Source organism: Colius striatus, chromosome 5 (genome assembly GCF_028858725.1).
Source record: "Colius striatus isolate bColStr4 chromosome 5, bColStr4.1.hap1, whole genome shotgun sequence".
NCBI lineage: Eukaryota > Metazoa > Chordata > Aves > Coliiformes > Coliidae > Colius > Colius striatus.
Genome location: NC_084763.1, coordinates 36,988,080 through 37,013,820, shown reverse-complemented (window position 1 = coordinate 37,013,820; position 25,741 = coordinate 36,988,080). Strand labels below are relative to the sequence as shown.

Genomic DNA, 25,741 nt, shown 5'->3' with positions numbered 1-25,741 from the left:
CCTTTGAATGAGTGAAATGGGTCAGTAGTGTTAGTCTAAGTTTTAAGGTAACAGAGGTTGTTAGCAAAAGTGTTAACAAATTTTCAAGCTGCCAACCAAACAGAGAAGGAATGAGAGCTGCTGGTGGTAGCTTAGGATATGTCTAGTATGAGATAGATACATGTGTATATCATCTGGAGTACCGTGTCCAGTTCTGGGCTCCTGAGCTCAAGAGGGACAGGGAAGTGCTGGAGAGAGTCCAGCACAGGGCCACCAAGATGATCAGGGGACTGGAACATCTTTCGTATGAGAAAGGCTGCAGGAACTAGGGCTGTTTAGTCTGGAGAAGAGGAGACCAAGGGGGGATCTTATTAATATCTAAAGGGTGGGTGTCAGGAGGTTGGGGCATCCCATTTTTCTATCGTAGCTAGCAACAGAACAAGGGGTAATGGGATGAATCTGGAACACAAAAAGTTCCACTTAAATATAAGAAAAACCTATTTCACTGTGAGGGTGACGGAGCAGTGGCACAGGCTGCCCAGGGGTTGTGGAGTCTCCTTCCTTGGAGGCCTTCAAGACCCAGCTGTACATGTTCCTATGCAACCTGATCTAGGTGAACCTGCTTCTGCAGGGGGGTTGGACTAGATGATCTCTAAAGGTCCCTTCCAACCCCTACTATTCTATGATTCTATGATTTATATATAGTTTGCTTTCTGGTATTGTATAGGACATATCAAAATAAGTAAGCATAAGATTAATGTATTAAACATATTCTAACCAATTGTGACACATAGTGATGATATTGAAATAACCTCCCAAAGACCTACATATAGATGTTTAAGTGAAAAGTGATTGTATTTGAGTACCATTGCTAGATAACATATAACTTAATTTGATAGCAGTGCTTTAATTAGCCAAGCAGATGTTTTCATGGATTTCATTGTTCATTATTTTGCCGTCTGAAGTTTAACCTTTTTCTTCCTTGTAGATATGATGTTGATAGTCCACTAGATAAAAACCTTCCATACAGGAAACATCAGCACAAAAGTGAAAAATGCCACACAGGAACAATACACAACAGCTACGTACCATCTGATAGGGATAAGAAGTTCGAAGATAGTCAAGAAGATGTAAAAGCAACAACAGTTTCTAAGGAGCTGAAATCCACAGTGAAGGACAAGGAGAAGCCAAGGTCCAGGTCTGGTCTCATTGTCAGAGGAATGATGGCTGGACCAGTAGCAAGTTCACCAGAGGTGATTTCTAGCACTTAAAAAATATTTGGCTTGTCCATGGATTTTATATCCAATCTTCTGCAATAAGGTCATTTGCAAATAATATTTAAATGACTTATGCATGTTAATCCATTAAATCTGCAGTCTGAAAATAGGTGGTAAGTTAGGGAAGTGGTTCTGATTAATTCAGAAGTACAAACAGTTCAAGATTTAACTTGCAACTAATCCCTGCATGGCTGTGATCTTAGGTTACGGAATTTCTTTCTAAATCTCTTCTATTCTTGATGTGTCTTGATAGATGGGATTTTTCTATTTTCATAGGAAAATTGCTTTTTTTACCTTAGCAGTATCTCCAGCTTTCAAAGTTTTCTTAGCCATGGATATCCGATTTACTCTTTTTTTTTTTCCAAACCTCCAAGTTTAATCAGTAGCCATTTGGAACTGAAAATTACTTTCAGGTAGAAATATGATTCTAAATTGGTCCACTCAGATTATGTTACAGTAGGAAGTGTTTTCAAAACCCAGTTCTAATACTGTTACCTTTTATTTTTTTTTTCCCATTTCATGCTGCTTTTATATTGACAGGAACTTTCCCTATGTAAAATTAATCTCTTAATAATGATAAATTTAAATATTTAAAACATACTATTTGAATAATGCTGAAGAGAATATGGAAGTTAAATTAATTTGAAATATCTCTGATTTCAAAATAAAAGATATCTGCAGTAGGCAGTCCTTCCAGTAAAAGTCTTGTATGTCATGGTTTCCTCTGAGTTGGATATAACTTCAAATTTAAGCTCTTACAAGGTATTTTGTTGATGATCTTGGGTAAAAGCAATCCGTTTTTTAAAGGTATACAGCATCTTTAATACTGTTCAAATTTTAGGTAAAAGTGTATATCCTTATTTATTGTCTTTTTTAAAAATCTGATTTACTATTTAACCTGATTCCTAATAATGGATCAAATGCTTTGCCCAGAAATTAGTGATAGACCTTTCCTTTGCTTTTCTTGTTTATTTAAAAATGACTAAATTTTAACCAATGGTTTTAATGGGACTTATCTAGGATCTGCAGAAAAGGAGGCTTTCAAAACGATCCACTAGCACAAGCAGCACAGCAGAGCTGAAGCATGAAGAACATGATCTGAGTTTCCCAAGTGATGATTTTCAAGAAAGTAAAGGATCTTCAACACATGTAAATATGGAATTTGCATCAAAGACTATGTCAAGTTCACACACAAGTTCAGCCTCTGAAAAATTAAGAAACGTCCCTAAAGATACAGATGACTGTTTTGCCATACTACTGTCTGAAAGAGAGAGGACCAAGACAGAAGAAAGAAAATTAATTCCAAGCTTTGTTACTGACAGCAATGAAAAAGTCCTTAAAGTGAGTGTCACTCACAGACATTCAGAGGCTGGAAGAGAAAAGAGAGAAAGATCCCTCAAGAAAAGTGAGAATCGATTGTCAGGCCACAGGTAAGAATATCTGTAAGAACATTGTACTGAAATGTTGATGAAATCTGATTGAGGACTGGGATTGACTGTGATAGGCCTTCTGATTTTTTTGATGGGAAGTAGCTGGAAGAGGTGAAGATACTGAAAGGCAGAGAAGTTTTAAGATTTAACTTTTAGCATCCCAGACCACTCAGTCATGGAATCATAGAATCATTACAATTCGAAATCAAGTCTAACCAGTCACCCCACACTGCCCATCACTAAACTAAACTATATCCCTCAGTACTTCATCTATATGGTTTTTTATATCTCTAGGGATGATGACTCCACCACGTCCCTGGGCAGTCTGTTCCAATGCTTAACAACCCTCTCAGTGAAAAAGTTCAGACCAATGTCCAATCTAAACCTTCCCTGGTGCAACTTGAGCCCATTTCTGATTGTTCCATCACTCATTACTTGGGAGAAGAGAACGATGCATGTCTCACTACAGCTCTCCTTCAGGTAGTTGTAGAGTGATCATGTCTCCTCTCAGCCTCCTCTCTCCAGGCTAAACATACGCAGCTCCCTCAGCTGCTCCTCGTAAGATCTGTTCAGCAGACCCTTCCCCAGCTTTGTTGCCCGTTTCTGGATACAGTCCAGCACCTCCGTGTCCTTCTTGTAGTGTATTTGAGATGTGGCGTCACCATTGCCGAGTACAAGGGGACAATCGCTGCCCTGGTCCTGCTGATCACACTGTTTTGATACAGGCCAGAATGTCATTAGCCTTCTTGACCACCTGGGCACACTGCTGGCTTGGGTTCAGCTGTCTGTCAGTTAACACCCCCAGGTCCTTTCCTGCAAGACAGCTCTCAAGCCACAGTGCCCAAGCCAGTATCAGACTCCTTTCTTGGTCAGTGGGGAGACCTTAGAAGTTTTGTTCTCTTTTTACTACTTCAAAAGGGAGCTCACTAGTTCAGACTTAGACCACTTAGACATCTAAGGAGTACAGGTGACTCCTACCTGTGGAGGTCATTTGCAGTGTTCCACAGAGACATTGCGGGCTCCTGAGGAAGCAATGTTGATTATCTCTAAATATTGCATTTGTACATCCAGAAAACCTCAGAAGATAAAATTAAGAAATACCAAGTGCATACATATGTCCACACAGTTCAGTACAGTGCGGTGTTTAGATAACCAAGCCATGCCCAAAAAGGCTGGTTTAACCAGTAGCACAGTGTTGCACCATGTAGTGATGCTGTGGTGTCTTTGAAGCAGGATAGCCCATGGGCAGTGCAGTATTTAGAGTAAGCCCAATTAGCATCCCCATGTACCACGATGCTGTAGCCACACATCTCCTGTATTTTACTCAAAAGTTGGATCAGATTTTTTTAATTGTGCTACATTGCTTTATATTCATATAAATTATTTAAAGAGCCTCCTTCTGTGAACTCTAAATATGCAGCTTTGTTTTTTCTCTGTCTTAGATGCTTAATAGACTGTTTTTTTTTCTCTGTGGGAAGAGTGGAAGGCACAGGATTTTGTTTCTTTGGGATTGCTAAAGTAGTAGTACCTAGACTGCCACATCTCAAGGTTGGCTTTGTTGGCTTTGTGAGGCTGTTAATTGGGTTGGGTTTTGAAATACTTCAGGTGGAGTCATGCATCAGAGTTGAACCGATTCTGAACTGCTGAGGATGCTCTAGGTTTGAGCAGTGCAGGGTGACTGTGTCCAGTCCATACATGTATGGACAGAATCACAGAATCTTAAGGGTTGGAAAGGACCTCGAAAGATCATCCAGTCCAACACCACTGCCAGAGCAGGACCACCTAAAGTAGGTCACACAGGAACTTGTCCAGGTGGATTTTGAATGTCTCCAGAGAAGGAGAAATTTTTCCTTATGTTTCTTTGGAACCTCTTATGTTCCAGCTTGTACCCATTGGCCCTTGTACTATCATTTGACATCACTGTGAATAGCCTGGCTCCATCCTCCTGACACTCGCCCTTTACATATTTGTAAATATTCATGAGATCACCCCTCAGTCTCCTCCAAGCTCAAGAGCCCCAGCTCCCTCAGCCTTTCATCATAAGGAAGATGCTCCACTCCCTTAATCATCTTTGTGGCCCTGTGCTGAACTCTCTCCAGCAGCTCCCTGTCCTTCTTGAACTGAGGGGCCCAGAACTGGACACAATATTCCAGATGTGTAATAAAAATTGCTGCCTCATCTTGCACTCCTTATCATCAGCTCTCAAAACACTTTAAGCAGGGGGTGAGTATCACTCTGCCCATAGTTTGGATGGGAAAACTGAAGCAGGAAGAGAGAAATCTACATGATACACACAGATCATGCAGCATACCAATAGTAAAGTAATGCACAAGGCTCAGGCACCTGTGATGTTATGCTCCCCATACTAGAGGTGAGCATGGGTTCTAATTGGTTAGAAATATTTTTGAGTTTATATCACTTGCCGATCCTTAAATAAAGGCACATGCATTATCTCCTTCTTTGGGCTGTAAAGTAGTATTTCTGTTTTACTAAATTTAACAGCAGCCATTTCTGTTGCCTTTTTTTTTTTTTAATGCTGAAAAACCTAATGAGTATGCTAAAACTGAAACCATGGAGTTAAAAATAAATGTTATTACTATTTTGTTTTCATCTTTAATTTCGTGAAGTTCTTGAGACAAAGTGTGTTGAAGCCCTTTTGAGATCATGAGAAAACAATGATTAGGTTTCTCCCCATTTATGTTAGAGTCTGTGGGAATTAACAAACTGTGGGTCTACTGGAGCTGCAAATTGGTCAGGAGTAGCACTTGCTTCCTGTCTGGAACCAAAAAGCAACTGAAAATAGCCATTAGCAGTATTTAGCTGTGTTTGCTATCTTCATTTGTAAATGATTATTGAGTAGCAGTCCAAAATAGTACGGTCTTAAACCTTAAAATCCACAGGTCAGCTCATTATATTCTGTACTGGAAAACTCAGCTGTGTCTGGTAGCAGCCGAACCCAGGCAATTGAAGTCCAACTGTTGCTAGACTGGAACTGGTGCCTGCACATCCACCTTTCATATTCTGCTTCCAGAAGGATTCCTGAAATCTTTTATGACTCTGTGTGACTGCAGAGAGCTAGCTTATAAGTCACCGTGAAAGCAGAAGCAACAGGGTCTGATTCCATACAACTCTTGTTTTGTATAGCTTGACTGAGTGTATAAGGTAGTGCAAACCCATCACTTTATCCTTACCAGTTTTGGGATGGTTTAATACTTTATGCTCAGCACAAATTGTAGAAAATACAGCTTGAGTGGGCTTTTGACAGCTCCTGAGCAAAGCTGAGAAGAGTAACTGTATTGCTGGTATTTGATAATGAAGGAATACATAGTAAATTATTTCTGAATGTTTAAGGCATGTTAGAATACATAAAAATCTTTGGGAAGACTGTCTGACTGAGAAATCTCTTGTACTAACTTAGCTGTAGCTGGATGTGCTGACCCCTTCCTGACCTTATGCAGTAATTGCGGAGTGTGCAAAAAAGGAGAAGCTGGACTGAAATGGGACTGCCCCAGTGCATCATTTTGTGCAATGTACTGGAGTACTGTGCTCCATTACTACAATAAGTGGTTTGAAATAGTTTATTTCCTTCACAGAACTGCTTTGGTTTCAGCAAGAACAGGAGAGGGAGCTATTTGCTAAGCAGAGGCGATGTATTCAGTTTCCGAAGCAAAATGGGGACATCCCTGCCACATAATTTGAGTTAAAGCCAGTAGAGCATTTGGATTGATGCTGAGCTCTGAGTTCCTAAAAATTCTCACTGAAATCAGGAGGACTATTGATACTTCTGAAGTGAAAGTAACAGAGAGTGGATGAGAGACTTCAAATAAACATCGGCCATTACAACATAAGGCCTGGCTCTGGCAAGAATTTTATATCCCTTTGACCAAATCCTGCAGTGTTTGAGGATGTTTGAACTATTTATTCAGAGTTTGGCCAGAGTGTTTGAATATTTTGAGACATGAAAAATGAAAATGTAGGAACAGATATTTGCCTGGATCCTCTTCCATTCTCTGTCACTGCTGCCTGATGCCTCAGACATAAATGCTCGCCTAAGGATTTAGATAAGTAGCTGAAAATCTATATAAGGTTACCCACAGCTACTTCATTCTCAGGCATCAAAAATTGTGCTTGGTTGGTTTTATTTTTTTTTCAAAGTAGAAAACTGAAGATGCACAAGTCTTATTTTTCCTTCCATTTGCTGTATTTTTTAATTCTCTTTTCTCATATGTAAAAATACTATTGTTGCATACAAGCTGCAGGCATTCATTGTCTACAAATGAGAAAAAATAAAGCACAACCACTGTCCTACTTCAAAAGACAAGCAGAATGTTATGGAATAAATGCTTACAAACTGAGTGGGCAGAAAGACCTAGCCATGAAAATACCCTGGGAAGATACGGAGCCACAGTATTTTGATTCACACATTTTTTAATGAAAGAAATTATTGTACTTTTTTTTTTCATCAAGTGTGTAATTCTACATGAAGTGTGTGTGGCTGTATAATTGTGTTGAGGCCAGATTTGTGACTATCAGTATGAAGTTAGACGTTTGAGTACCATATGTCACATAAGAGTTTGTTCTGATTAAGAATTGTAGTTTCTGTCTACCCAAATTAGATTCTTACCTGCAAAGACGCCGTGTCATTCACGAGCAGGCACCAAGTTTTCCAAAATGACGGACCAATACACCCACCACAGACAGGAAAAAAAAAGCAAATTCTTCTATTTGCATTACTATTGCTGCAATTCCTTGTTTCTTTTTAGGAAAATTGGATCAAGCTAGTCAATCAGTCAAGTGGAGACTAATTATACAGATACAGTGTTTGCTTATTTGTTGAACTACTATTGCTGAGAGCATCTGCTTTCAAATTCAGGTAACTCTAGTGATGGTTTAAAAGGCTAGTACTTAACTACAGTTACTACCTGATTGCACATAACTGTAATAAAATACCAAGTTTTAATAGAATAGTGCTTATTATATTTCCAGGTATATTTGGACTTAAATTTGATCCCCTTGCAGACATACTATCATTACTAAATGGGTGCACTGAATTCCTTTAATCACAGAAAGAGAGAGGGAAGGAACAATGTGTTCACCTGCATCTTCATTTATCTATGTAGTACTTGACAATATGATGTCTGATTTAATTCCCAGAAATGAGAGGATAGTGATCACAAAGAATTAGAAATAATTATCTGCTTGCTTGTTGGGTCAATGATAGCTCTCTATCTCATGATTGTATTCAATCATGGAGTTATTCCATACAGAAAGTAAAATATGCTGTAGAGTTTGCATACCTCCTCAGATATGTGAATGCAATCTAGGTGCCTTTCCTTTTTATATAATTCCTTTATTTTTAATTAATCCAAGAAAAAAACCAATATATATAGGTGGCAGCAAATCATCATCTAGCCTCAACTATAAGCAAACAGCAGGTAATTTCATTTCTTGATTCATAGAATCAAAGAAGCCATCAGGGATCGTCTGGTCCAACCCTTCTTGGCAAAAATACGATTTAGACAAGATAGCCCAGCACTCCATCCACACAAATCTTAACAGTGTCCAATGTTGGGTAATCCACTACTTCCCTTCCCTGGGGAGAATATGCCAGTGACTGATTGTTCTCGTTGTGAAGATTTTTCCTTTTGTGTCCAATCAGAATGTCCCCAGGAGTAACTTGTACCCAGACCCTTGTCTTTTCCATGTGACTCTGTTAAAATGGAGTCTCTGTCTCCTTTGTAGCCGCTTTTCAAATACTGGAACATGCTAATAACGTCTCCCCTAAGCCTTAATCCAGTTCTCTCAGCCTTTCCTCGTGTGACAGGCTTCCCAGTCACCATCTTCATGGCCCTTCCCTGGACACTCGCCATCCTGTCCACATCTTTTTTATGTAGCAGAGACCAAAACTGAACACAGTAATCCAGATGTGGCCTCACAAGCACTGAGGGGAATGGGATAATGACTTTATCTCTACTGGGGATGCCCTTGTTGATGCAACCCAGCATCCTGTTGCTTTCTTTGCCACAGCAACATTCGGTTTGCATATACTGAGCTTCTTGTCCACCAGGTCCCTTTCCACAGACTTGCTCTCCATCCAGGTAGATTCCAGTGCTGCAGTGTTGGATTATGCTTTCCCAGGTGTTGAACTTCATAAGGTTCTTGTTAGCCCACCCTTCCAGCCTAACCAAGCCTTCCTGCAGGATGTCTCTCCCTTCTCATTTCAATGCTGTTGTTTATAGTTGATTCTCAAAGGAGTATTTCTCTGTTCTTTTACTTGAGTCCTCGTTCCTGTCAGTAGTGTTAGTTGTGTGCAAGGCATAAGCAAAATGGGGATGACTCACTACTTTTAAATATTTTTCCCTCACTCTCCCAATTCCAAGAAAAATAGCATAGAAACCAGAATCAATGCAATGAATGAAGGCAAAATGTATAATTGGAATAAAAGACGCAAGGGATTTGGCAGTCTGGACCTGAAGTTAAGGATATCTTTCTAATTTCATAGAAACTTAAAAGGAATGGTTGTCAGAAAGGAAAAAAGAAATGGGAATATTGTTACATGAGAACAAAAATTTCCTCCTGCCATTAGTGAGCAAAAGGATACAGCAGTGGATCTCATTGTCCAAAGGCAGAAACCTGTTATACAGTTCCAGGAGCAAGAAAGAGAACTGATTATTCATTCATGACTCATCCAGTTCTAATTGTGTCTGCTATACCCTCCTTTGTCTTACCATCAGTCTTGGCAACAAACTGAATGTGAACTAGTGGTTTCCTTTCAGAAATCTGCCAGTACAGATAAATATTTCAGACAGTAGGTCCTTTTTTTATGACTGTGTAGCTTGGCTGCAGATGCCTTTTACAACCAAAACTTAAGTATCTCTGATGCACTTCATCTCCATCACCAGGAAAGTAAGTGCCAGTGAGTTCAGAGCCAGAATTTATCCTCCTGCAGTAGTCTCTCACCTTAGCTGGGCATTCTTTAGTGGTTCCCAAAATATCACTCATTATTTGATAATACGCAGTGCTCTGTACATAGATAGGGTAGAGTTAACGAACTGCCATAGATACCAAGTTCCTTAATGAAGCATTACTCATGTTTCCTAGAATCTCAGAAATTACAGATGGAAAAGACCTTTAAGGTAATTTGTTTCTATGGCAGATTATTCATTACTATATATATATGTTTGCTGTAATACTTTTTCCAGGGTTTTGTATATCATCTGCTTGCATGTCTGTCTCTTCTGCTCTGAAATTTTTTTATTGTTTTTCTGTTAGGTTTTATTGATTTGTTTATTATTTCCTCCACGGAGTTAAGGACTGCTTGGATTTTTTTTTTGCACTCTGGCTGTCACTAAGAGAGGGTAAGAACAGCCACCTGCAGCTTGTGGCATGGTTCTCAGTATTATAAAGTCACATTAGCACATTTATCACTGCAGTTGCCTTCTTGCTTTCAGTTTCAAGCACATTTAATGCAAGATTTCTCCACAGTGTTTCAATGTGTTTTCCTCTAAAATGGTCTTTATGATATAGTTATGAAGTTAGTTGGATCTTCTGTAGTAGGGCAATATGTGTTCCCACAGAAGAGGTACCTCCTTTCAGCTTCCTGCATTCCTATGTAAGGCTGACAAGGAGTGAATGGCTTTGCTTTCTGTACCAACTATGGCTTTCTTCATCCAGCATGGGGAGACCAGTACAGGTGAACCCATTGTGATACGGAAGATTCCTGCTTTATCCCTTTTATACATTCTAACATATACTGAAAAATCACTTTTCTGAAGCTAGGAGATCTTTAGAGGAAAACAAAACACTAATCTTCTTCAAAGAAGTCCTCTAAGGCCTTTGAAAATACATGCAGTGGTCTTGTATTCTTTTAGATATCTGAGACTTTCAAAATAATATTTTGGTCCTTAAATGGTTAATAGTCATACCCTCTGTTATTAGTAGGAGTAAATGAGCTTATTTTCTATGTGAGGACCAAGACTATACCTGTCAGTTATACAGGATCAAATGCCTAAAACTGCAAAGACCCTCTCACACATTTTTATTCTACATCACTGTGCTGATTTACATTCGAGCATTGGCAGAGAATGTTGGCCATGGGTTTCTGAGCAAGTCCAGAGGAGGATTTGATGTTCCCTGGGTCAACAGAAGCAACAAAGCAGAGCACAAGCAATCCAGAAGGTTTCTGGACTGCATTGTTTATAATTTCCTGACACAGGTGATCAAAGAATGTTTTCCTATGAGAATGGAATCAATGGAACAGGTTCCGTACCCTTGGAAATACTCAAAAGATGACTGCATGTGGCCTTGAGCCACTTGCTCTAGTTGAACCTTCTCTGAGCAGAGAGTTGGACTAGGTGAGCTCCAGAAGTTCCTCCTAACCTCAGCTATTCAGTGATCTGAACTCATGACAGAAATAAGAGAGCTGAAGAAGCTGCCTTCTTTTAAATATGGGCTTTCACTGAAACACAAAAAACAGCACCTAATGAAGGTTAACATATGAGTGTCAGATTTAATAGAAGAACACTAATTAACATTCCAGTTTTAATTGTATTTTTTTAAAGAAAATAAAATTTCATCTCAAACGAGAAATACTTCCAGCAAAGTTATGTAATATTCATTACCTAGCCAACAGTTATGAATAGCTCCAGTCTCCAGTCTTTCCTGTCATGCCTTTTGGTGAAAAAAATAGGTTCTGTAGGAACAGAGAATTCTGTAGTTTTTGCCTAGTGTTCTGTTGTATTTCACTGTTCTATACAAAATTAGTGTGTCAGATGAGATCTCTTTGTCTAACATAGTATTTGGCGTTTTGATGCTTTGAGATGCTGAGCGGTTCCTAAAGTACTCATCATCTTGATAGCTTATTCTGTGAAATAAGGTCTGAGCTCAGATTGCCATATCATTACAAACTAGAACCTGTTAAAAATCAGTCAGAAAACCCCAACTGATTCAATATGCAGCATGTGTGAGCAATGTGTGAGGAATTCCTTAATATTTTCTTGGGCAATGATGGCATTTCTAGGAAACAGGAGATTAGTTGGAGTGCAACATTCCAAATAAAATAATGGAAAGGAATGCAGGGCTGGAGCAGCCTGATAGTAAATTACCTTTGCATGTTTCCTTCCATCTTTGTCTGTTTGTGATCTATGTGTAGCACCAGGCCTTGTCCTTAAACCACTCAAAGAAGCACATCACATCATCTCAAGCTTTCATCAATGCTTCAGTGTGGGTTTGTAGGCAGGAAGGAAGTGAAAATAGTGCAGTCGACACCTTCCCAGGGAGACTAACCAAACCCTCCTGGAGTGTGCTCAGCTGCCAGCCACGGAATAAGTCTTTATTTGACTCTTGCAATTGGAATCAGGTGAGTAGCTGTCAAACAAAACAGGGTCATGTTGGGGGAATATGGGTTTAACTAGCCCATAAACGAAAAGAGAATGATTATAGTTGCCAAATCCCTCAGTAGTGAAAAACTTCAAGTATCTGGAGTTGCATAACACCTTTTATAATGTACTCCTTGAACCGGAAAAAAGAACCTAAAATAAAAGTAATAAACTCTTGTGACTTCTGTTTTGTGCCAATGGTTTTATGGCATCAGAGTCTTTGATATAACATCTGTCTGTGCTGTCATTTGCCCTTTTAGTATTTTTCCAGCACTCCATAGCAGGAGGCACTTTGGAATTACTGGAAATGACAAATGGCTTCTGTACCATTTCTTTATTTTTGGAAAGGATGTAAAACTGGAAATGTCCAGACCATTACCTAAAATGCATTCAGTCAATTGAGAATTTGCCTTCTTTGTGCAAACATGGAAGGACTCTAGATCTTTTCAAATTTAATGCAAGAACAGGCAGTATACCTCCTATTTCACTGGTAGAGCTTCACGCCATTTCCTTTCACTGTGTTTGCTTATGAGCATTGGGGGGAGCATGATAGGAAACAGCATAAGAAATTACCTCATCCTTAAAAACAATCAGTTGTTTGTAGGTAGCACAAACAATTTTTGTGCCCCTATGTGTTACTTTCCCTAAGATTAATTTACCAGGAGGCAAAATCTCTCTCTGCAGTATGTATCCTCAACAACAGGCCCTTACTGTATTCACTTTTCTTTTTAGTAAGGGAACAAGCCCGATCTTCAGTGTAAGCTTTTGTCTTCTTCCAATTTAACACATGATGTTACCTTTCAGGAAGACAATTATTTTTGTGAAAATCTGTCAGGTTACAGTGGTTTGGACTATTAAAAATCTGAGGTTCCTGACAGGAAATGTAAGGCCATGACAATTCTACATACTTAACAATAAATGACCTAAAAGTAGAAGACTGAAACCAGACAGGACAGGTACTTTATGTATGGCAAATAAAACAGAGGGTTATATTCAGCTCCACTGATGTGAACTGATTGAGTGTTGAAATCTGGGAACCCTTCTCAATGCTTTACATAGTGTCTCTTAGCTGGCGTCTTGTAAGCATCTTTATTTAATGGAATTTTATCTCCTTGTTTTATTTTATTGATACTTGTTTATTTTGCTGGCAACTCCTTTTAGTTGCTGAATGTGATGGTCATTTCACACAAGTGGTACTGTGCTCCTTCAAAATTCTGGGCTGGGGTTGCTGCACCTGAAAATCTTTGTTAGAGCAGTATGAATAAAGAAGCTACATTCTTACTATATTTATTCACTGCCTATGATTGAGCATTTGGTTCAGGTGAAACCAACTCACCATGCACTTTAAACCAGCATGTGGCTGAACCTGTGATTATCATCATATTCTTTTCATATACAAAACTTCTCAGTGAAGATGTAGTTTCTTCCTGGATTGTCACTAAAGTTAATAAAATTAATCAGGACAAACATAGATTAATGTGTGAGCTTATTAGAAATTACCTCTTCAATTACAAGTTTTTCATGTAGCTTTTTGGTCTCTATCAGTGTGACATCTGTTGATGAATTTATTTTTCATACTGCTAGTGTGCCAATCAAATCAGATACAGGTCTTAATTAAAAAGGGAAATCTGGAGAAATTAAGTGTATGAGCTCTTATGTGTTACCTTTGTTAGCCAGGCTTGCAAAAATGGCAGAATTTATAATACGTCTCGACAAGGTCTTTTTCCCCACAGAAATGTATTGATTACAATAACTTCCTTTGCATCTTTACAATAGCTTTTAGAAATTCCTGGTTTATAATTTTGCCCCAAAGCCATGGCAAGCTACATTGCATAGAATGACCTTGTTAACCCTTTTGCAAGTAATAAGTGTCTAATTTTTTCCTACTTATTATCTGGATATTACTTATTACACCAAGAATGTCATCTATGCACAAGACCAGAGGTTGCCTTGCAACTTACAGGCATCTTCTTGACACTAAAGTACTACGCAGAAAACATAGATGTCCAGTAGAAAAACTGTTGTAATCAAGTGGTGAAAATAAGTTTTACCAACACAGTTATCTTGAAGCCATTGATGATCAGTGTTTATTTTTAAGCCACTTTATTTGAACTCTTGTGTATGCTAGTATAAATAGGAAATAGTGGAATGCACATGCATTATTGTGCTAAAAAGTGCTTTCTCTGCAAGTTCAGCTGTTCTACATACATTCATCTTTCTGCAGTGCATGAAGATCAGATAGGAATGTTCAAATATTTAGAGAAAGCACTGTATAGTATGTTTATAATTAAACATATTTTCTTCCTGTCCCACTTTTCTGCCAAAATGGATGACTTCCCCCTTCCTAAGTATTCTAACCGTGTGAGTTTATGTGTACAATGAATTTTCCTGGAACAGTAACCATCTGCTGGAATGGAAATTGCAGTTAAAGTCGTGACAGTGTTTTAAGAAGTATCTCCTTTAGGTGGGAACCTACACCTGCAAAAATACCCCACTTAATCAGAGAACACCCTACATCAATCTTTGATGTCAGCACTTTCCTGAGCTTGATGAGAATTTCCTTGTGCCTTGAGAATTCAAAGCACTTTGCATTTCAGGCTTGTTTTTTCCTGGAATAAGTGCAGAACCAAAATCATTTAGACTTTCTGGAAAGCAGTCGTGTTACAAAAAATGGTGTCAGGTGAGCCACATGTATATAAGAGGAGACTGTGAGGAGATCTCATTAATATTGACAAATATCTAAATGGTGGATGTCAGGATGTTGGGGCATAACTTTCCTCTGTTGTATCTAGTGACAGGACAAGAAGTAATGGAAAGAAGCTGGAACACAAAAAGTTCCATTTAAACATAAGAAAAAACTATTTCACTGTTCAGGTGAGGGAGCCCTGGCACAGGCTGCCCAGGGAGGTTGTGGAGTCTCCTTCTCTGGGGGTTTTCAAGAGCTACTGGATGCATTCCTGTATGACCTGATCTAGGTGGACCCGCTTTAGCAGGGGGTTTGGACTAAGTAATCTCTAAAGGTCCCTTCCAACCCCTACCATTCTATGATTCTGTGAAGTTAAAAGTAGTGTTATAATTAGTTAGAGCTCAATACTACTTACACCACTGTACAAGTTTTCTCTCAGTTCCTCTTATTTGTATTGAGCTGTTGGGCACCCTATTTATTTATATCTCAAGTCCCTAGTAACATGACTAATTCATTTCCATTCTGGTTTTTTGGTTTTTTGGTTTTTTTTTTCTGAATTCTGGCCATCCATGTGTCATTGCATAAATCTTTTAAATTGTTTTTAAAAAAAGAAAAGTGTTTCTTTACTTATAGCATCAAAGACTATCAGTGTGAAAAGTGCCAAAACACTTTTAAACTGGAGAAGTCCCGAGTGTGGTATGTCTGTATTCTGGTTTTATTCATCTTTCGCACATTGAAAAAGGAAATTAAGTTAATGGAAAGTATGTGATATGACAGCAGTTGTTGCTATAATAATATCATGAATACAAAGAATGTTGCTGAGGAAATGATTCTATACTATTTGTGAAAGCACTGTCAGTGCATTACCCTTTTTTTCCAAAGCAAAAGCCAATGATGCAGTATTACTCTTTTGAAGAAAAATAGGCCATCATTTTACAGTAGTTATTTGAAACTTTTTCCTTGCTCCTAAATTTATATTGGTACAGATTCAACTGGAAGAATAAAACCATGTCATCTCCAAAAATCTAACATTCTATTTAAGTTCTGGCTTCACAGCCAGATTTAAATGCTTAATACTATTAGTAGTTGTTTATATGAATTTTAACCTGTGATTTATGTAATATACAATTAAACCACAAGGGCAGTTCAACAACTGCTACCTTTTAGTGGATTAAAAAGTTACCTTGGTAAAGGAAGCCAGTCAAACACTTGTTCCCACTTTTATTGTTTGGATATTTCAAGCATTTAACAACTACCTTGAATATCATCCTAATCCTCATCAGGGATGTAAATTTTGTGTCCCGATTCTTTGAAGTCAGAGGCAGTTACACACACATGAATATCTTAATTTGAAATTCAGGGCAGTATAAAATCTGCCCCCATGTATAAGCTTGCAGGACCTGACATAATGAAATTACAGAAATGACATTAAACCTGTGTTGAAATGGGACTGAAATCCTGAATCAATTGCAGTGTATTGCTCTCTGCTGACTGGTTTTTGTGATGACCTCCTGAAGTTCAGCTTTCTTCCATTGACAAAATTTTAACTCCAACACCATTCATTTATGCAAAAAACTTAGTAAGACTAAACTCCTTTGTATGGAACATTTTAAAAGATAAAAGTGAAAGCCATTGAGTATGTTTATTATCTATTAGCATCTTTTGTTATCTCTCACACCCTCCAGATGTATATATATGTGCATATACATATATACATACACATAAAAATTTTAATCTTTGTATATACATACTCCTTATTTCTTCATGTTTATTCAAGCAACTTTTCTCTTGAAAAGTAAACATTTAGTCATTGTTTTCTTGATTGATTTTCATGTAGAAAGACTCCAACATCAGCCTGCTATAAAGAAAACCAGATGAAAGATGTCCTAGAAGTAGGTAAGTTATGTCAAGCTTCAGTTTGGCTTTTGCCTTCTGTGGTGGTTTAGACCTGGCTGAACAATAACCAAACCACACAGTTACTCCTCCCCACCTCAGCAGGATGGGGAGGAGAATCAAGAGAGTTCTACAACTTTGTGGGTTGAGATGAGGACAATTTAACAGAACACCACAAAGAGTAGGGAGTTACAGTAATGGCCAAAGGACACAGAAAAAAGAGCAATGCCTGGTGTTGCTGTGCAGCATCCTGCAGCCCGACATGCAGCCTAACAGCAAACCTGCAGCTCCCGCACTCACCACGGCGCCATAGAGGCCGGGCTGCTGCCCTGAGAGCCTCAGCGTGATGCCACATGAGCGTGAATAGCCTGGCCATGTCCCCTGCGGTGGCTGCGCAGAAATAACCCTATCCCCACCAAACCTGGGACATTATCCACCCCTTGTTCTATACCATGTACACCATGCCCAGATGAGGCACATTTTTAAACATTTCCCTATCTTTGATATACACATATATACATATACAAGTATTATTCCCTTAGTCCATGGGCTGTTAATTTAGTCCATGACTTCAGGGCTCTATCTCTCATAGCAGTCTTCCAGGCTCCTGTTCAGATGATATCAACCTGCTGCTTCAGCTTCTCTGGTCTCAGCTCTGGGTGCATGTTCTTGTAGGAGATCACCTCTTCCTCAAGATCATGCTCAAGGCAGGAGGTTGCCAGAAAATACACAAGGCAGAGCAGTAGATCCACAGGCTGTTACTTGAAGTGCCTGTATTGAAACTGGATCTGGAACTCTAGTGCATGAATACAGCCATTGCAATGGGACAAAGCTCTTGGCCTTAAAGACAAAGTGGTGGTTATTCAGTATCTAATACTGTTTAGTTTAGTGGCTAGTCTCACCCAAAATCAAATCCCCCCGGGAACGCATTGAACTTCCCCATCCTTCCACATCACCCACCAAGTATATCCAGGTCCTTGGGCAAAAACAACCCCTTGGATGGGATTGCCTTTGCCTGAAGCAAGATTGACCCAAACTGTCTTTCCTAACAGATTTTTCATCCACACTTAAAGGGACTTTATCCCCTTCCACAGTGTGTAGGAGTTCTGATTCAGCAGGGCCAGCTTGATTGACAGATCCCTTTGTATTGACTATCCAGATGGCTTTTGCTAGATGCATGTCCCAATGTTTGAAGTTCCCACCTCCAATCATCGCTCTTAAAGTAGTCTTTAATAGTCCATTGTATCATTAAATTTTCCCAGAGTCTAGTGAGTGACAGGGGATGTGATAGAACTCTCGATGCCCTGCTCTTTGGCCCAGGTATCTACAAGGTTGTTTTTGAAATGCATCCCATTGTCTGACTCGATTCTTTCTGGGTGCCGTGTCAACACAGGACTTGCCTTTAAAGGCCCAAGACAGTGTTCTGGGTGGTGGCATGAGGCACAGGATATGTTTATAGCCATCCAGTGGTTGCCTCCACCATTGTGAGAACATAGCGCTTGCCTTGGTGAGTCAGTGGCAGTGTAATATAATCAATCTGCTAGGCCTCTCCGTATTTATACTTGAGCCATCCTTCATACCACAGAGGCTTCATCCGTTTGGCCTGTTTGATAGCAGCACATATCTCACATTCATGAATGACCTGTGCCACAGCATCCAAGGTCAAGTCCACCCCTCGATCTCAAACTCATCTCTGCCTTGATGTCCTGAGGCATCATGGGCCCATTGAGCTACAAACCATTCACCTTTATGCTGCCAGTCTAAATCCACCTCAGCCACTTCAATTTTGGCAGCTTGGTCCACCTCCTGGTTGTCCTGATGTTCTTCATTTGCCTGCTTCTTGGGTATGGGGGCATCTACATGTCGCACCTTCACAACCAGCTTCTCCAGGTGGGCAGTGATGTCTTGCCACAATGAAGCAGCCCAGATGGGTTTGCCCCCAGTGTTGCCAGTTATTCTGTTTCCATTGTTGTAGCCACCCCCACAAAGCATTTGCTGCCATCCATGAGTCAGTATAGAGGTATAGTATTGGCCATTTTTCTTGTTCGGTGATGTCTAAAGCCAGCTGGATGGCTTTCACCTCTGCAAAATTACTTGATTCACCTTCTCCTTCTGCAGCTTCAGCAACTTGTCATAGGGACCCACACAGTTGCTTTCCACCTTCGACGTTTTCCCACAATATGGCAGAACCCATTGGTGAACAAAGCATATTTGCTTGTCATTTTCTGACAGCTTATTGTATGATGGGGCCTCTTCAGTGCATGTAAGTTTTTCAGGCAATATTCCAAAGTCTTTGCCCTCCGGCCAGTTGGTGATCACTTCCAGGATGCCTGGGTTACTGGAGTCTCCTATAGGAGCTCGTTGTGTAACACTTACTCCATGTGGCGTCAGTCGCATGATGTGTGGAGGAGACCTTCCCTTTGAATATCCAGCCTAGCACTGGCAGTTAGGATGCTAAGAGGAGTTGTACTTCTGTCCTGATCAGTTCTGAGGCAGCTCAGACTCCTTCATATGCTGCCAATATCTCCTTCTCAATTGGAATGTAGCAGGCCTCAGATCCTTTGTATCCCTGACTCCAGAACCTGAGGGGTTGGCCTTGAGTCTCACCAGGTCCTTTTTGGCTGCAGTGTCTGTCACCAGGGTTTGAGTAGCCATGCTGCCTGTTGCTGAGGTCTGTGTAGCCACAGTGCATGTCATTGGGGCCGGGTTAGCTGCAGTGCCTGTTGGTTTTTCTCCTCTTTCCCCTGAGGGTGCTGTCTAATGTTGAATAGCATTGTATAGATACTAGCCAAGGCCCAGCACAGTGTGGTCAGTTGTGCCTCTCTGGAATAGCCACAGCATTTTCTTTTAAAGTTCTCTGTCACTCTATCAGTTTGGCTTTTGCTTTCTATGGTGGTTTAGCCCAGGCTGAACAATAACCAAACCACAGAGTTACTCCTCCCCACCTCAGCAGGATGAGGAGGAGAATCAAGAGAGTTCTAGAACTTTGTGGGTTGAGATAAGGACAATTTAATAGAACATCACAAAGAGTAAGGAGTTACAGTGATGGCCAAAGGACAAAGTAAATGAGCAATGCCCGGTGTCGCTGCTCAGTGTCCACAACTCCCGCATTCGCCACAGCGCAGCTGCTGCCGTGAGAGCCTCAGAGTGGGTGTGAATAGCCTGGCCACGCCCCCTGGAGTTAACCCCACCAAACCCAGAACACCTTCATATTCTTCAGAGCAGTTATAACCAAATAAGTATGAGTAACTGCTTTTGTAACTTTTAGTTAACTCAGGTTAATTGCGTTTGCTATTAACTTCTTGAGTAAGACTTTGTAAAGAAGTCATTCAGAAATAATGAAACAAAGGCTCGGTCATGTAGTTTTTATATGTCCTTTCTGGCTAAAACTGTGTTTTCCTTTTTATAAAGACAGATGTTAAGAAAGTGTAAATTGTTGTATTGGTGACCTGTTGGCACTGAGCCTGCTGGTGAAAGCAATTTTATCTGTCCAACACATTATATGATTTTTTCTTTCTTTCAGTTGATGTTGAGGATGAAGAAACAACTGGAGAAGTTAGTAAGAACCTAGACCTTTCAACAGTGTGTATGCTTCAAGTAGTATCAAAGGCAATTGATATTTCTCTTGCAAAAGTAAGACTAGCTATGGTGGTAAATACAAATAGATGTATGAGAATGTTATTTCAGTTAAGTTAGCTAAAGCTTCAGTGTATTGCTTTGTGTTGCATGTTTGTGTGTGATTTAACATGTGCTGTATTTCTTTCTGAGCTTATTGTTTATTTGGTATTGTGGTAAAAAAGTGATACAGGGATGCCTGTCCAAAATTCAGAAAAACACCAGAAGAGCATGACAGAATGCATCAGCCTACTTGAAGCACATATAAGAGCTTTTAATAATGAAGATTGTATTATTTTATTAATGACTCTAAGTCAGTTATTCGCATGCCTATTCTCCAGTTCTTTAAATTGAGAGTGGTTCAGGACAAGTATATTATTCTCCATTACTATTTCTCCTTTGCTTATGTTCTTTATTTTGAGCAGAAATGGAAGCATTAAATAGTTTGAAGTATTTTCCCTCCCATCCAGAGAGACAAAAACTGAGAGGAAAGATAATGAATGTGTCTTCCAATTTCATTTTTAGATCAAAGAGGTTGAGGTTACTATACAGACTCTGAGGAGTCTGTTCTTATTTACTCAGCTTTACTTTAGCATGAATGCAAATTCTTTAGTTTATCTATTTCTGAATAGTAGTAGTCTGCAGTTGTTCAGTGCCAAGATCTGAATTTTGGCATATTCTGTTATGCCATCTGACATACAGCAGACAAACATTTGAGTCTGCCTTTTCTCTATACCATGTCCAGCAGGGTCCTTTTCTCTCTCACATAACCATCAGTAGATGTTGCTCTTCTGGTTGTTAAATTTCACGATATATTCTGTAGTGCTTTCATGGGAAACTATGCCCCAGATGATCTTCATAAACAGTTTCCTCTGTTGAGCAGCACATAGCATTATGACTCAAAGGAGTATTGCAGTAAAAGGAAAAAATTGCTCTTTTTCATTTCGGTGTTGCTATTTACAGTATGTATAAAACAGAAAAGGGTGGTTATAGTGAGTTAGTCGTTACCCTTCCACACTCCTCCTTCTCTTGTATAAATTACTAAAAGAAAACATACCTGTGTTTTGGATTTGGTTTTAAGATGAGAACTATTTTCTGGTTTTTGTTGTGTTTTTTTAATAGGAATTAAAAATTCTTTTGTTTGGCTCTGGTCTTTGTTGCTTCAGCGAAGAATGGAAAATACAAAGTTTTACATTTAATAACATACCCCAGCTAAAATACGGCATTGTACAAAAAAAGGTACTGTAAATGACTTCCTTAAAGTGATCTTTGCTTTTTACATTGAGTTTACAAGAGCTGAACATTTCAGCAGTTTAAAAAAAAAATCTTCTAAAGAATCTTTCTTTAACTTTTCTTCTTGCCACTGGATGATATCACGTTGTCAAGTCTTGTTAGGAAACTTCAGATGGATGGAATATTTCTGAGGGAAACTTAAAGTAGCCACAGAAACTGGGCATATGTGTGTGTGTGACTGTTATTTGTAGGGAGGAAGACAAGGCACTTCAGCTGAAAGCTTGTAGTGGTAAAAGAACAGAAGGGCATAAATTAAGGGTGGAGTTTAGGAGAAAAGGGATATGTGGAGGCAATGTTTAACAAGCTTAAGATGGAGCTTGATCTGTTTCAAAATGGTGTGGACATAGCAAGAATTGCCTGTAGTATCTGGGAAATCATAGGAGATGTTTGCCTCTTAATTAGAGATATTGGGATCACATGATGAGGCTTATTCCTAAGATAAAAGGGAACAATTGCCCCTGCAGTGTCACTGGGATTATTCGTGGGACCACTTCTTTTGCAGCCATGTTTCTGTATTTCTGGACTGCAGCCACAAGATGCCAGTCTCTCCCTAAAACAAGGTTTTCATCAATTCCTAGTTATCATCTACCAAGTGACCCTTTCTACAATCCCCTGCAGGTCCCTGTGGTGACCAGAGGTGGTAAAACCACCATGCCATGGCTAGGGTCAGCTTGGAAAGCATAGAAATAATCCATTGAAATTTTTGGTGCTAACAGAGATCTCCTGAGTCTAGGGCGTTCAGGGAGAGACTCAGTCGCCTGGTGTCCATCTTGTCAGCCTTGCCTGGACACCTGATTTATAAGTGGAGACTGCAGTACTTCAGATTGTCCTTCTGCTCTGTATGCTGGATGCAGTTGGTCAGCCTAGTTTCTCAGCTGATGTGTAGGCTCTGACCAAGGACCACATGCAGGGCACAGGATATGTAGCTGCCTTCAAAATGAAACATCCATTGTAAGAATGTCTCTGCCCTGTGACTCTCTACATATGCTTCTGGGATATCCATGCATCAGGTTTCTTCTTTTGAGACCAAGGATCTGAGGAGTTTGGTAAAGACTAGGGAAAAAGCAGATAAAACTGTGTTTACAAAACACTCACTGCTGCACTGATGCAGAAAGTATGTATTTGGCCTGAGAGAAGTGGACTATAATAAACTATACAGAAATGAGAGTAAGAGAGCCTTTGGGATAAGGACAATGGCTAATAAATATGTCATTAAGATATTTAATTAACAGCTTATCTAGTTAAATATTTCGTTAAACTGATGACCTCAGAAGAAAGCAGCTTATGTTTAAATAAAACCAAGCAGAAAAAAGGTATTAAATGTTAAGCTTCAAAAGCAGCCCTGGCAGTAATGTTCACTGGTCCACAGCAAATGTTACTTTGTTGTTTCTAGACCCTGCTGCTAGAGAAAGGATGTCTTATCCTTTCTAATGACTCACTAGCCTTTAAATTCCCTACCATAAGTTCCGCAACACGAATGGCAAACCAGTGTTTTGTTAGATATATTTATTTCAGATATTGGTCCTCACTTCCAAAATTCATTTAAGACATTGTTTGGTTCTCTCCTATGTTAAATTTCTGTGCTGCTGGTTTTTGACTGGGAGGCTTTCCCTGGAAGACTGAAGTAAACCTTGCTTTTTTCCTTAATATATTTCAGATAATTCACTCATTAGTTATGTAAGTAATTATAGGGAGGTCATGTGTATAATATAAATGGGAAAATGGAAAGTATCATCTCCCTTATGATGAAAGGCTGAAGGAGCTGAGGCTCTTTAGCTTGGAGAAGAGGAGACTGAGGACTGAACTCTTTCTCAGGAGAGAGTTCAGCACAGGGCCATAAAGATGATTTTTCAGGATTTAATGTGCTGAATCCTCTGTTAAGTTGCAGTAATTCCCAGCACTACCAATGTGATGTGTGACATTGTGATATGTACTGTGTCCTGCTTAGCCTTTCATGCATAGATATTCCAGACAATTGATGTCTCCTCAGCAAACTACTGAAGTAAATAATATGATACAAAGCACTTGGGAGAGGATTTAGTGACAAGGGAAGGAAAATTATGCTGGATAAATTTTCCTAGACAAAAAGATGGCATACCATTTTCTTCTCAGGAGAGAACTTCTGCAGCTGTCTCTGCTGTTAAGACATAGGAACAGGTCTTTATCATGCAACAGGATCAGATGGGCTAGATGGCAGGAAACAAGCAAAGAGAAGGAAATACATTGCTACTCCATCCCACAGTCTTTCAAAACAGCTATAAATCTATTTTCCATGAAGTTTAAAGTGAATGTGATATGTATTGGTATTGTAAACTTTTTCCAACATGAAAGGTTCAGAATTCATTTATTTTCTTTCTTTTCCCCAGTGAGATGGATACCTGGTGCAGAGGGCTAGACCTAAAACTGAAATCTTTTTGTTGAGTGATGTAAGTGGGAACTTGAGAGAAAGCATAATGCTCAGAGAAGGTAAAAAACAAGACTTAATCTCACCCTTTGGAAACAGTCAGATTTGAGTTCTCCCTGGAAGTTAAGGTAGACTGAGACTCAGTAGAGATTAGGAGATCTTTCATTTGTTTGCGTAATCACAGAACAGATTTTTAGAAAAACCCTTTCCATTGGCACTATAGATGTTTAGGCATTTTCAGGAAAAATGGATGCAAAATTCAACACCAGTTACTAACTCTGATTTTCATTGGCTTGCAAAAAAAGTAGAGCAAAAGAGAACACTTCAAAGACCTGGATGGAAAGAGAGATGAAAGAATGGCTAAAACCTGAATGTGGCTTGCAAAAGCTTTCACCAGCATCAAACAGTGCAAATTGTTTTGCTCATGGAATGTCTCTTTATCCCCCTCAGGGTGGCCCATGTGGAGTACTGGCTGCAGTTCAAGCTTGTGTCCTACAACAGCTTATCTTTGCAGATAATAACAGGAATAAAGACATTTGGTAAGTCACCATTTGACATCAGAAGTATTTTCCATACAGAAGTAGAAAATTTTCTCTAATGCAGCCACTCAGGAACCTTTTGATTTTGGACTATTAAACTTCTTTTCATCTTTGAGAGAGAACGTAAATAGCATATAATTTACTTGTATTTACTTCCCTTTCAACTTTAGGAGTTTAGAGACTGATGTTTTATTTGTATGATTACTTTCTTGTGATTAATCCAAGAACCTCTAAAAAGATCCAGCAATTTGAATTGAGGCCAATGGAAGTTATTTAACCTTAAGATCTCATGGAGATGTGATTTCAAAGAAAATGTAATCAAGGTTTGAAAGACCTTGAAATTCACGCAGTTTCTGACACTAAGAATCTCAGAAAGGGTGAAAAATTAAAATTACAACTATTCTTTCATTGCTATTGTGTTTGTTCTTTCACAGTTACACTCCTTAACAGAATTTGAATTTGTTTTCTGTGTATATTTTCTACTTACTTTAAAGGAATATTTTTAAGTATTGCTAGTGTCATGTAAAATTGCTTGGACTGATAGGATATTAACAAACTTGTCACTTTGCTAGAGGAACAGAGCATATTCATTGAAATCCTGGAAAAACCTACTTCATTACCAGACTTCTTCTTTTCCCATTTTGTTTTCATGAAGAAATTAAGTCCATTACAAAAGAAACAAAAACACAAAACTTTTCCTGTGCTTTATTGGTACAATTTGTTGAGTAAGGATAACAGTATTTTACCGGTCTACACTGCCACCACTTTGTGTTATTTGTGGGTGATACACTGACCCCAATTAGTCAGAAGAAAAGCTTTCCTGCTGAGATTTTTCTTGAATTTCATTACCTTAGAATGTAAAAATATTCATCATATGTTAAAAAAAAAAAGTCTTCAATATACACTTTTCTACTTAGAACTGTTTGGGAAAGTGACAGGGTGTCTGTTGATTTTCCTTAGTTTTATCTCATTGGCATTTAATGTAAATTCATTCTTTGGGCTGTTTTCATCAATAATGGAAAGAAACAGGCATCTGTAGAGCAAGGTAATTTGTATTTAGCACCCAAAAGGGAGGTGACAGCTAATCAAAGAATTACTAGGCCCTAAGAGGTCCTCACAGGTGCTCTGATCCAGAAGTATGACTGGGTTGGCAGTCCTGATATGAGACACCCAGTAAGCCATTAGAAATGTTGAAAACCAGGCTTAGAGTCTGAGTACATTACTGCAAGTTTTAGTGTTACTGACACT

At 39.2% G+C, this 25,741-nt stretch overlaps 1 protein-coding gene across 5 annotated transcripts in view; it reads left to right on the top strand.

Moving 5' to 3' along the window:
• The window catches only part of MINDY4 (MINDY lysine 48 deubiquitinase 4), an 84,956-nt gene that overhangs the window by 8,891 nt on the left and 50,324 nt on the right, over positions 1-25,741 (top strand). For all 5 annotated transcript variants that reach the window (XM_061997301.1, XM_061997304.1, XM_061997302.1 and 2 more), the window contains 6 exons: positions 968-1,232; positions 2,277-2,686; positions 16,587-16,645; positions 20,166-20,275; positions 21,380-21,496; positions 24,405-24,493. In XM_061997301.1, the coding sequence (XP_061853285.1) occupies positions 968-1,232; positions 2,277-2,686; positions 16,587-16,645; positions 20,166-20,275; positions 21,380-21,496; positions 24,405-24,493 (1,050 nt within the window). The remainder of the gene's footprint in view (positions 1-967; positions 1,233-2,276; positions 2,687-16,586; positions 16,646-20,165; positions 20,276-21,379; positions 21,497-24,404; positions 24,494-25,741) is intronic.